At 37.1% G+C, this 12,495-nt stretch overlaps 1 protein-coding gene across 1 annotated transcript in view; it reads left to right on the forward strand.

Moving 5' to 3' along the window:
- The window catches only part of Hsd17b12 (hydroxysteroid 17-beta dehydrogenase 12), a 150,626-nt gene that overhangs the window by 62,031 nt on the left and 76,100 nt on the right, over window positions 1-12,495 (forward strand). The window contains exons 2-3 of the mRNA XM_050147134.1: window positions 1,166-1,212; window positions 3,570-3,645. Of these exons, the coding sequence (XP_050003091.1) occupies window positions 1,166-1,212; window positions 3,570-3,645 (123 nt within the window). The remainder of the gene's footprint in view (window positions 1-1,165; window positions 1,213-3,569; window positions 3,646-12,495) is intronic.

Here is a 12,495-nt window from a genome sequence, read left to right on the forward strand (position 1 = left end):
TTCTGGAAAGATGGTGACTGAGCAGGCACTTGATAAATGTACATTCCTTTGAGTGGCACTAGGAAAAGAGTATCCCCCATGTTCTTCACTTAGTGTACACACTCGTGTGTTGTATGTGTCTCAGTTCATTTCACTGCTGTCAGTTACGCGTTGTCTATGCGTCAGTTCACTTGCTCATTCTCCTGTAGGTTAATGTTTATGTTTTATTATAAGATAGCACAAACACTAGTAAAGCTACCATGAGCGCCAGCCACTCTTCTCTTGAGGATTGCTGCCTCAGAAAGCAGACATATCTTTAGTACTGAGCTTGTTGACGAATAGTTTTTCCGAAAGGATTGTGCCGGTCTGGTACTTCTGGAAAGTGGGAGACTGTCAGTTTCTTTATATTTCACCGGCACTTGATATTTTGGTCTTGGTCTTTTCAATTTGAGATGTGATGAGCGGTTAATTCTAAATTTGAATACTGGTATTGCTTATTTACATATTTATTTATTTCACTAGTAATTTAAGGTGTCTAAGTTTTATTGTTCATAAAAACTTGGGAGTCAGATATTGGGGTAAAAACCTGATAGATCAAGAAACTGGCAGAGGAATGACCAACTGATACCCCTTCCCAGATTGAAACATAAGTGTATATTTTTGTTTTGTTTTGTTTCTGTGTTTTTGTTTTGTTTTATGAGACCGGGTTTCTCTGTGTGGACAGTCTTAGCTGTCCTGGAACTAGCTTTTGTAGACCAGGCTAGCCTCGACCTCACAGAGGTCCACCTGCCTTTGCCTCAAGTGCTGGGATTAAAGGTGTGCACTACAGCCGCTCCAAGTAAATCTTTCTAAGCCACTTGCTCCCCTTTCCTACGTCTCTCTATTGTATCATATCGTGGGTCCTCCAAATTCTTTATGGTCAGCTTGTCTTTTCCCCCTGATTCAAGGTTAACTTTAACAATTTTAGAGTGTCACAGTGCAATCAAGTATTCTGCAACAGGAATTGAACCTAGGGCCTTGTGCATGAGAAGTCCTGTGCTTTACCACTAAGCTTCATGCCCAGCCCTGGATATTGCTTTTTCCCATCAAATATTGTGCTAGTGTTCTTGGGCATGCTGGTGTTTTCTAGCTGGACCACTTCCTTGTTGTAGTTCTTAAGCTAAACTATTCCTCTTCTCTGTCTCAGTTGTTACAGGTGGCACTGATGGAATTGGAAAATCATATGCAGAAGAGGTAAGTGCTTTTCAGAGTCTGTTTTAAACATAAGGAAAAAAATAATCTCTTAAATAGTAGTTTTGATAAAAATTTTATTACATTCATTTTGTTTTATTTATGAGACAGGATCTCACTGTGTATCCTTGGCTAGCCTGGAACTCTCTATGTGGACCAGGCTAGCTTCAAACTCACAGAGATCCTCTGCCTCCAGAGTACATATTTTTAAAGACTTTAATTTATTTTTATTTGTGTGTGTATGTGTGTGTGTGTCTGTTTATGCCACACAGGACGGCAGAAGAGGGCATTGAATCTTCTAGCTAGACTTAAAGGCAGTTGTGAGAAGCCTAATGTGGATTCTGGGAACTGACTTTGGGTCCTCTGCAAGAGCAGTATACTCAACTGCTGAGCTAGCTTTCTAGCCCACATTTATTTATTTGTGTATGTAGGTTTATAGATACATGCACACAGCATACTTGTGGAAGTCAGAGGACAACTTTTGTGGGTTTCTTTCCTTCTAACACACGGGTCCTGGAGATCAAACTCAAGTCAGCAGGCTTGTTTGCGAAGGTGCTTTTCCTCACTGGGCCATCTTGCTGGCTGCAGTCCTTGTGCTAGGGAGTGGAGTGGCTCTACTACTTTGGTGTACTCTCAGCTCCTTATAAAGTGACACTTTGAAAAATGCAAGGCTGTCGTTTGGCAGACAAAATTGAATTTGTCTCATTATTAAATTCAGCGCAAACATATTTAGCAAAAATGGTAATTAAAGTGATATTAATCCTTCTGACCTCATCCTACCAAGAGGCTCAACACACTGATGTGCTCCATATTGATGGTGTTAAGGCAGACAATTCATTACGGTGTTATCACAATTCTTCATTATATTAGTAATAGGGAATATATGGCATACTTTGGGACTATATACCATATTTTCTAGCTAATTTCTAGCTACTGGGTTTTTCACACCCATTGATTTTGCCTGAATTAGTTTACTGTAAAGTTTAAATATGCTTTTCTAATATATCTTTCTCTGTAGCCTAACCTAGTCTAGAACTTATTATGTAGCTCAGGCTGACCTCAATACTGTAATCCCTATAGAATTACAGCCATGACCCATCATGCTCAGTTGGTATTTTCTATAAGAGCTTTTTCTTGCACCTCCTCCTTTGTTGTTTCTCTTTTTTCTTAAAGTATCACTGTGGACTAATGGATTCTTCAGTGGTTTTATAGCAGATTAATTTAGCGAATTACCAGGCCTTGTTATTTTTATAAAAAAATGATCTTCTGCAGCCTCATTTGCAATATTACTTGTTACTTAATAAAAGCTGACTTCAGATTTATAACTGGGAATTAGTGTACTGAATCAATTCTGTTTCATATTACCCAGAGTGTTGCTCACTTGTAAACTGTCTGATAGTTCAGCACAAAGTTTTGTACTTTTTGGTACTACCTTTGTATTTATTTGTCTCTGGGACAGGGTACATCACTGTGAATGTTTGTCACTCTGTTAAGTACATATGTATATAGACGATTCTCTTCAAGAAATTATTTGTTAATGTATTCATTAGCAATAGTTAATGTACTTTATCTTGATTGCCCTTTAATCTTAATGTCTGTGTTACTTATTCCTGTGACAAATACCTGAGCAAAGAAAACCTAAGGAAAGCTTAGTTTGGTTTCCAGTTGAAGGCGGAGAAGTCATGACAGAAGACCTCAAGGCCGCTGATTATCTTACACCTCTGTTATCTATTATATCTTTAGTCAAGAAGTAGCACTACTTGTGCTCAGTTTTTTAACAGTGGTCCTAGGACCCCAGCCCAAGGGATGGACTGCCCATGTTTCCTGTGGGCATCTCTCCTTAGTTAAACTTTTCCAGAGTCATTCCCATAGACACACCCCGAAATATGCTTCCATGGGGATTCCAAATGCAGTTGAGAGTGAAGATTAACTATCCAGCCCCAAATACATATTTTAAGATTGATTGTATTTATAGGAAGTGATGACATTTTGACTGTAGTTTTCTTTGTTGGCCCACTGATACCTGTTTTATGTATCTAGCCTATGACAGCTTTTCAAATCCTAAATTTGAAATTACAGAAGTTGTGGACATCTAACAATGTGAAAAAAGCCCACACCATGTATTTAGGCTTAAAAAAAGTACAAATCATCATTCTTCCAAAATGGTTTGAGATTCTAGTGCTTTGTTAGAAACTTAGGGTTCTGGGAAACCAGTGTTCCGTTTGGATTGCCAGCTCTTGATACTTTTTTTTGAAGTTTGACTTACCACCTGGTCAGGTTTTCTTAAATGGGAATATATCTAATTTCTGTTTTAGAATAAACGTCACAGATGTGATTCAGGTCTCTTTTATTGTTTTCAGTTAGCAAAGCGTGGAATGAAGATTGTCCTAATCAGCAGGTCCCAGGATAAACTGAACCAGGTTTCCAGCGCAATCAGTAAGTTTTCACATTCTAAATCCAGACCACCACGGTGGTATAGCCAGTTGAAGTGGCACACTCCTCTCATGCTATAAATGCTGAATCTGCCTTCCATATTGCTAACAACACGTCTTAAATGTCTAATATAAAAATTTTAAAAATTGAGATATAGTCTTAAATTCTTAGCATATTGGCTTTGAACTTGGGATCCTTCTACATCAGCATCCTGAATGCTAAGATTATGATTTTTTTTAACTTAGAAATTTTTATTAATCTTCTGAAAAGTTCATGAATTCATTTTAGAATTATTGTGATTTGACTGAAATGACTTTTAATGAGACATTTAGTTAAAATAAGAGTTATATTGTAACTATTTTGTCATTTTCTACTAAAATAAATTACTTATTTTAAAAATACCCTGAAATATTTTGAATTTCAGTCTTTTTCAACACATAAAACATGTGATTGAGAGCCACTGGAACAGGAACTAGCATGTGTGGCAGGGACGCTGCTTCATTCTTTTGTGTTAGTTAGCCACACTTGGTCTGTACCTGAATTCTGACACGCGAACAGTCGCTCAGTTGACTTTCCTAAACTTGCAGCTATATAATCAGTGCTGTTCATTTCCTTGGTAAATCAGTGTGCTAACTATCTGTAGTGCTCATGCTTCTAGATGTGGTATGTGATGCTTGTATGTTTATACGTTGTTTCAGTCACATTGCTTTCTACCTAAGAATGAGTTGTGTTTGTCTGTGAACTTACACTGGGGTTCATATTCTGAAAGGATGAGGTATTATGTAAAAAGGAGGGTTATTTCTTTAAAGACTGTTGCTGGCTCTGAAAAATAAGTTCTCACAGAAATTCCTTTCCAGTTTGCATGACTAAGATTAAATATAAAATACTTGAAAACTTTTAAGTAAACTTGTAAGAAGTAAGGAAAAATTTGGTTTCTGGTTGTGTCTTGTTTGCTGTGGTTCTTTGTGTCTTAAAAGAAATGAAAGTATAGCTAGGCAGTGGTGGCACACGCCTTCAGTTCAGGAGGCAGAGGTAGGCAGATCTCTGTGAGTTCTAGGCCAGCCTAGGTCTACAAGAGCTAGTTTCAGGACAGGATGCTAAAAATCAAACTGTGGTTCTTAGAAATAACAGTAAGTGCTTTATCCACTGGGCCATTTCTCATGTTTCTTCCTTAGGACTCAGGTTTGACCTCTGGCGTGTGGTTAGGGATATTAGATAACCTTAGGAAAAGTAGGAACCGCTTAAAATTTAAAATTTTATTATTGTAATTAAAACACTGTCATGGTGGAATATAATGTAGAACCAATTAATATGATTTAGTCATGGTTATCCTGAGGGCATGAGCCTTATTAGTATACCAAAGGTACTGGAAACTCTCTAGAGACTTCATAAATTATTTTTTAAAATTGCTGCCATTTAACAAGAGTACTCTGTATTTAGAGACATAATCTTAGAAAACATTTTATTTTCAGTCTGTTATTGCAGAGGATCAAAGATCTGTTTCATTCATCTTCAGAAGTGTGACATATCAGATTGTATTCATTGTTAGTTACACACTGCCTACACACAGTTGACGAGGATGTTGACCATCTTCAGTGATTGAATAGAGCAACTCTCAGCAGAGAGCAGAGCTAAAGAAAAGTATGGAGAATGTATGCATATGTGGTCTCCTGCTCAGTGGTGCTGCCTGGTGTCTGCCTAGGAATATATATATATATATATATATATATATATATATACAAATATATAGTGAAAAAATGTATTCTAGCAAATAATTTTATTCTTAAATTGGGTCCAAATTTGTAAAGAGATTTTAAAAAACATAAAGAGTTTCTAGGAAATTAGTTATATCACAGTATAAGCCTAAGTCTTAGGTGGCCAAGAATAGAGGTGGCTATGCGCTTAGTTTAGAGTGATAGAGGTCAAAGAAAGAGCCATTGCAAGAAACAAACTTCTCAAAATATGTTCAGCAGCAAGTGGCAGCCGTCAACACAGCAGCTCAAAAAAGGTAACAGACTGTTTTGGAAGGGAGTGTTCTGAGGAAATCGGGAGCCTTGACTTGCCAGGGTGGAGAATGACAAGACAGGATATTTTTTTATATTCTCAAAGATCAATTTTCCATCAACAACTGGTTTCAGTCTGTTTAATTCATGAGCATTTTTTATTTCAATGTCTTATATTCCAATTTTACATAAATTTAGACAAGTTAGCATTTCCAATTTTGCCTTAAAATATGTTAACTTTACATAGTGTTGCTGTAAGTTGGTACACATGACAGTCACGTTGAGTTTGCCATCCTAATTTGAGTTTTCTTTATGAACTTTTATCTTTAGAATTTGTCCACATAACCAAAGATGCTTCATTATTTAACCAACCTTGATTTGTGGCTGTATTTTATTTAGATTGTATTATATTTAGATTGACCTTACAGAGCAGTCGAATCATCATTGGCACCACCTTTGTCAAACAGATGGCATTTGATTTCTCCACAGGTTGTGCAAAGTTACTGAGTTTAAATGGTTTGTGGCACTAAAGTTTAGAGTTAACTAATAGAGTGATAGTTTATCCCTGTAATCTCAGCATTTGAGAGGCAGAGGAGAGTGCAAGGGATGTAAGGCCAGCCTGGGCTGCAAACTGATTTAAGGTAGTCAGACTCACCCATTTCTGTAAGAATTGATCTTTCTGAAACTGTGAGCCCATTTCAAGCATTAGAATAGTTGCCATTGTCTGATAATTCTCATTCATTTCCTTTTATTAGCTTTAAGAAAGTACATTAACTAGTGTCTATAAACTATTCAGATTCTCTTTTACATGTAAAGGAGCCAATAATCTGAATTGAAATCTGCTGGATTAAAATCTATTAACTCATTCTTTGCTTTCTATTAATCATGTTTTTTTACAATTTTTAATAAATCATTATTTTATTTTTATTTCTTCTTAAGTGGTCATCTATACCCTTAGACATATAAACTATTTGTAATGACTTGATGTTTGTGTACCGGATCCTCAGATCAGAAGGAATAGCTAGGCTGAGTTTCACTTCTCTTCACCACCTCAGAGAATCTCTCCAGGCTGTAGTGATGACAGTCATGGGGCTCAACCACTTGTTTCATTTCTTTAAGGGGGCACTGTTATCAGATGAGAAAATATTGCTTCATATATTTTTCCAGTTTGAAGCAAAAGAGTAATTTTTGTTTTATGCTGCGAAAGGCAGCAGATGTATGGGCCTTCTCCGCCACCCCCTTTTCTTAACCATTCATTACTGATAACTGTCTTTTTTTTTTTTGCACAGTGCTATAAATGTTTTGGTTTACATCAGACTCTAAAGAGAGAAGGCCCAAGTCCTGCATTTTTTGCAGCAAACGTGATGTGGCACTTCTCGGATGTTGTGTTACTGGCTATGGTGCTCTTGTGGAACTCACTGACTTCACCAAGTAGAGCCTATTTCAGCTCCGCTAGTGCTTGCTACCAGTCATTTACTGATAGAGAGCACATCTGTAATATGGGTGGGTTTTGTTAGAAACGTGCAGACCTCCCAATTAGTCGACCCAGCCAAATTAGGATGTGCTGGTTTGCATCTCCAATTAAGTCAGCTGCTTGAATGTTGCTCTTCTGCAGCTGGCATGAGGCATGTGGGAGTGCCCTGTATCATGGCCAGACACTGCCTGCACCTCTTAATTAAAATGTTTGCCTATGTTTCTGTAAAACAGCAAGTGGTCTTTGCAATTGGATTATTGATGGTTCCATGACTTTTGTATAAAAAGGCCCTCTTTTTGGGGGATTGGAAATTTGGGACCAAGATACTCTGAAGTTAGTCTAAACTAAGTGGATGGTTGATGTTTCTCCTCTTGCCTGTAGGCTTGAGCCCTCAGTGGATAATTGTAATTGTACAGTTTACACCTAAAAGAATTTGTAGAAAGGCATAGTCTTTGAAATTTTCATAGAATGCAGTAATTTTATATGAGACTTGCTTAATTTTTCATCAGAAAGAGAAAATACTTTGAAACTTTAATATAAATGGTTACTTTAAAATGAAATTATATGTTCTTTTCAATTACCAGTTATTCAGTTAATCTCATTTGCCCATTACTTATTAATGCAGCTTTTGCTAGATACTAAACTTAAAATCAGTTACTGAGGTGATTTAAATGACCTAGTCCAGTATGCAATACTATAAACTAAAACTATGAGGACCTTTCACACATGATTTACTTAGTTCCTTCTTATTTGTAAAAACAATTCATTACTGTTGAGAGGACAGATACGTATAAGTTTTCACCGTGTTTCCCTTACGTTTAATACTGTAGAAATGTCCAGTCTAAGGCAGACTTACTGGAGTGTTTCAAAACATATATGCTACAATGTAACTATATCCCCATTGCTGAATATTCAATTATAGACATACATAGTTTGGAAAACATACTCCTCATGTATTAAAATGCTTTTTAAAAATGTTACTTGTATGAGTATGCGTACATGCCTGGAAGTCAGAGGACAACTTGGGGGCATTGGTCTCTCCTTTCATGTGAGTGACAGACCTGGCAGTCAGTGCCTATATCTGCTGAACAATTTTACTAGCCCCTGCTCCATGATTTTATTTTAATCTTCTCTATTTTATGAACATCTGATAGGTTAATTTATTTTATATATCCAGAAACCCAAGTTTGAAAGACCAAGTAATACGTAATTAGTGGCAGAAGTAGACATAGTTCATACTTCATTTTGTGCTTTCCTTTACTCAGCATTGTTAAATATACTGAAAATGTGTTAGCTGGATAACTGGTAACTTCTGTAACATACAACTCAAAATGCAACATCAAGAGGAGAAATGCAGCCTGACTTGTGATAGTATCATTGCATCTTTAAGAGGCAGACACATCTTGATTAAAATAGGTCACTTGTCCTTGTCTTACCGTTTTGGATTAGTAAGGGATACCTAAAGACAACTTTGTGTCTGTTACACTTTTGGTAAAAGCAGATGGTCTTGCACTAACCATTGCAGCATTTCCTAATGTGCAGTGAAATGAGCAGCTGTGTTTTAACCCTTAGAACAACTGTGAACACAGAGACCTATTCAGATTACCCAGGACCGCTTAGCAGGCTATGAAACTAAGCTTCAGTCATAGGCTTACGAAGTCATATGAAGACTTCAGTCATAGCTCCAGTTTAGTTTTCCTGTTTTTGATAGTTCTTAAGCCTTCCAACCCTCTAGTTTATGGTGTTACTTTCTAATCTAAAAGCTCATTTAGTATGAATTTTGTTTTCTAGCCTTGTCATTTAAGTCAGAGCTTATGATTCTGAATTAATGGTGGATGCTGCTCTCACTGACCTCTGCTAGAAATTCTTTATTAATCTTTGTGTACCATTTAGTAGTGGTTGTATAAACAGATGTTGGACCAGCAATGTGAGGGCACTCTCCTGGCTAGGGCTCTGCATCTTTCTCAATTACTGTTGATCACTTTGATCAATTTTTACATAGTCACCTGTCCCAGGTAATATTGAACTCTCTGTGGACAGTGCTTTCCCTATCTGTTCTGCTGCTATGGCAGAGTAACATAGTTATTATTCTGGCCTTCCATATTTACTGACCTTTATATACGTACTCTTTATATATGGGGTTACTTAAACTTAAGCACTACAGTGTCAGCACAGTTGGTCAGAGTAACAAAACTAAAGGCCTAAGGGTTAAGGATCATATACATCATGGATATGCTGGACCAAGCTCTGAGTCACACACATCCCATGCATGATAGAGCCTGATGGAATGCTGTTTTATTAGGCCACTCACAAGGTATATAATTTAAAACTCGAGGACAGATTATTTCTGAAATTTAGCATTCAATGTATTCTGATTACACTTGGTGGTGGGCAGCAGACAGCACCGTCAGCACAGCCACGTGCAGGCTCTGCTGAGGGTGCTTTAGCAAGTTCTGCGTTCTCCTGGAAAAGGGCCTGTGGTGAGGAGTTTCAGAAGCCATTGTTAGGAAGAGCCCCCACATTGCCGTGCCGCTGTCATTGCTCCCGTGTCTGTGTATATCTTACTTTTCCTTCTCCTCAGAGAAAGATGTGTTTGCCTCTCTTAAAAAAAAAAAGACAGCCCTCTCTTGGCATCTCAGTCCTATCTCTTGCCTGGGTCCTTGAGGAACTATTTATATTAGCAGTCTCTTGCTATAATCTCTAACTAATACTCTGTAGATGGCTTACATTTTGTTTTAAAAAATCAAGTATTTTTTATCACATAAATTTTAATTTATAGTTTTCTCTTAAAAATGTAAAGATCTGGGCTGAGAGATGGCTCAGTGGTTAAGAGCATTGCCTGCTCTTCCAGAGGTTCTGAGTTCAATTCCCACATGGTGGCTCACAACCATCTGTAAAGAGGTCTGGTGCCCTCTTCTGGCCTGCAGACATACACACAGACAGAATATTGTATACATAATAAATAGATAGATAGATAGATAGATAGATAGATAGATAGATAGATAGATAGATTTTTTTTTTAAAAAAAAAGTAAAGATCTTTGATTCCTGGGCGGGCCCATTGTTCTTGTGTAGCACGATTAATAAAAACCCAGAGACAGAAATTGGGGCTCAACCTGAAGATCAGAAAAACAAAATAGCCAGCCACTGTCTCTTATCTCTACCTCACTCTTGAAATAATGATCTGCCTCCAGGAAATCTGAAGATGAGACTGATACCGAGAGCTGTCTCCTCCTGTTTTATAATCCTAGTTCTGAGATTAAGGGCGTGCACCACTACTACCTGGTTTCTATGGCAAGATAGTGTAGCTGCTGGGATTAAAGGTGTGTGTCATTGCTGCCTGGTCTATAAGGCTGGCCAGTGTGACTGTTTTACTTTTCTGATCAGGCAAGCTTTATTTATTAAAATACAAATGAAATGCCACTACATTTCCCCTTTTGTCTAAAATAAAAAAGGCCATTCTAATATAAGAAAAGTTATATACAATAAGTACAATAACAATATGCAATATATACAGTCAATAAATATATCAACAATGTCTAGTCCATTTGCATTTGACAAATTCAGAGAAAATGTTTTATATCTGTCCTATCTTAGTGAATCCAAAGTCTTGTACCTAATATACTTTCTATCATAACTTGCTTTCTGCGTCTGATAAACAAGGAAAACCTTAACTACCTAGTCTTCAACTCCCTCAGAGACCCAAGAAGGAAATAATATTAACTGAATAAGCAGGAAGTGCAAGCAAACAACTTCCAAAAAAATGTGAGAAATGACAGAAATAACTGACTGCCTGGTCAGTCACCCAAAGTTTCTCTGCAACATTGGGGCATTCATCTTTGGTCTGCAGACCTAGCATATCTGACAGACTTTTCTGTGAAGCAGGATATTCTGAAAAACTGTCCTTCCTTGTCTTGACAATGTTTGACAGTCGCTTTCCTTTGTGTTCTGCTTGTCCAGCTAACAGTCAACAGTCAAGGCAGGGACATTTTCTTGCCCAATGGCTTAGTTTTGCCCCCGCAAAAGTAAACTGCGTATGGAGTTTCTTCAATGCCCATTATCATCTCTAAAGAAGATTGGTTCTATCAGGAGCAGACATGTCTCATTGTCATAAAAAAGTGTCTGTGTTATTAAAGCATCTTAAATGCCAAATTCTGTAGATTTCTGAAGTGTTTGGAGATGACCTGTCTATCTAAGATATGTCTTTGTTTGACCTTGAAAACATACCTAATGTGACTACAAGTTCAATTGTAATAGGTGATTAACTACTAACCTGTATTTCCTTATTCTAAACAGTTGGTAATAATAATTTTCAAGGACTAGAAATTTGCATTACATTGTTAAATGAGCTGTATAGGTACAGTACTTTGAACACAATTAGAAATGTTTGTGCAGTATGTTCTAACAAAATTAATCTCAAATTTGTATCAATACACAAAATTCCAATCCAATGTAAAATGTTTAAAACTAGTAGTTGCTTTTTAAAAGTAGATTCAATAATCTACCTTTTTAGCTTATCATAGCTTTATCCTCCCCTTTTCAAAACAAGATCATATCTATATACTCCCATTTTTCAGAGTAGATTCAACAATCTACCCTTTTATCCTATCATATCCTTATCCCCCCTTTTTTTCTTTTCAAAACAAGAACCTTTAATCTAATTTCCTTTGAGCTTTTTTTCCTGCCCATTATCCATAACAACTTGTAACCAACACACCAAACAAAGACAAACATTCATAATCCAGTTTTTGGGAATGTGGGTGTAGTTTTCTGGGCTATTTCCTGCTGATTGTGGGGCACTGCTAATCCTGAGGGGACCCAAAGAAAATTTAAGATTGTGTTGAAGTCCTAACTGAAGTATTCTGTGAGGCTGGATCACCTCAGCCAACAGTCTTGAAGCTCTTCTGGATGTAGAACTCAGAGGAAACTTCAATAGAAGTGCTCTAAAATGTTGGACCATCTGGGCCATCCACTGCTATCGAAGATTTTTCAGGTTCCTTGATCAAACCTGATTTTTCTTAACCCGGAATGAATCCACAGCCTCTCACTTCCTTTGGTAATGTATCCTTTGACTTAAATTTTGGACTCAAGGCATTTTCAAAATATATAGGTTGGATTAATCCAGCAACATTTATAGTCGAATGTCTTTAAGCAACTGTTGCTCCTTCCTCAGTAGTCAAACAATATAAAGACAACAACTTGCAATATCCAGATTCTCTGTGTATTTTCCATCTTTACCTGAAAGCTAAACTGGAGTGGATAGGAGCTGAGATTTTTCCTCCCAAACCCAGGTAGCTAGGTTTGTGTCTAACTCTGGCTGTGCTGGTGGCTGAAAGGGCTAAGACAAACAATTTTTTTTTTTTTTTTTTTTTTTTTT

Source organism: Alexandromys fortis, unplaced genomic scaffold (genome assembly GCF_014885135.2).
Source record: "Alexandromys fortis isolate MF-2015 unplaced genomic scaffold, M_Fortis_MF-2015_v1.1 scaffold_12, whole genome shotgun sequence".
Lineage (NCBI taxonomy): Eukaryota > Metazoa > Chordata > Mammalia > Rodentia > Cricetidae > Alexandromys > Alexandromys fortis.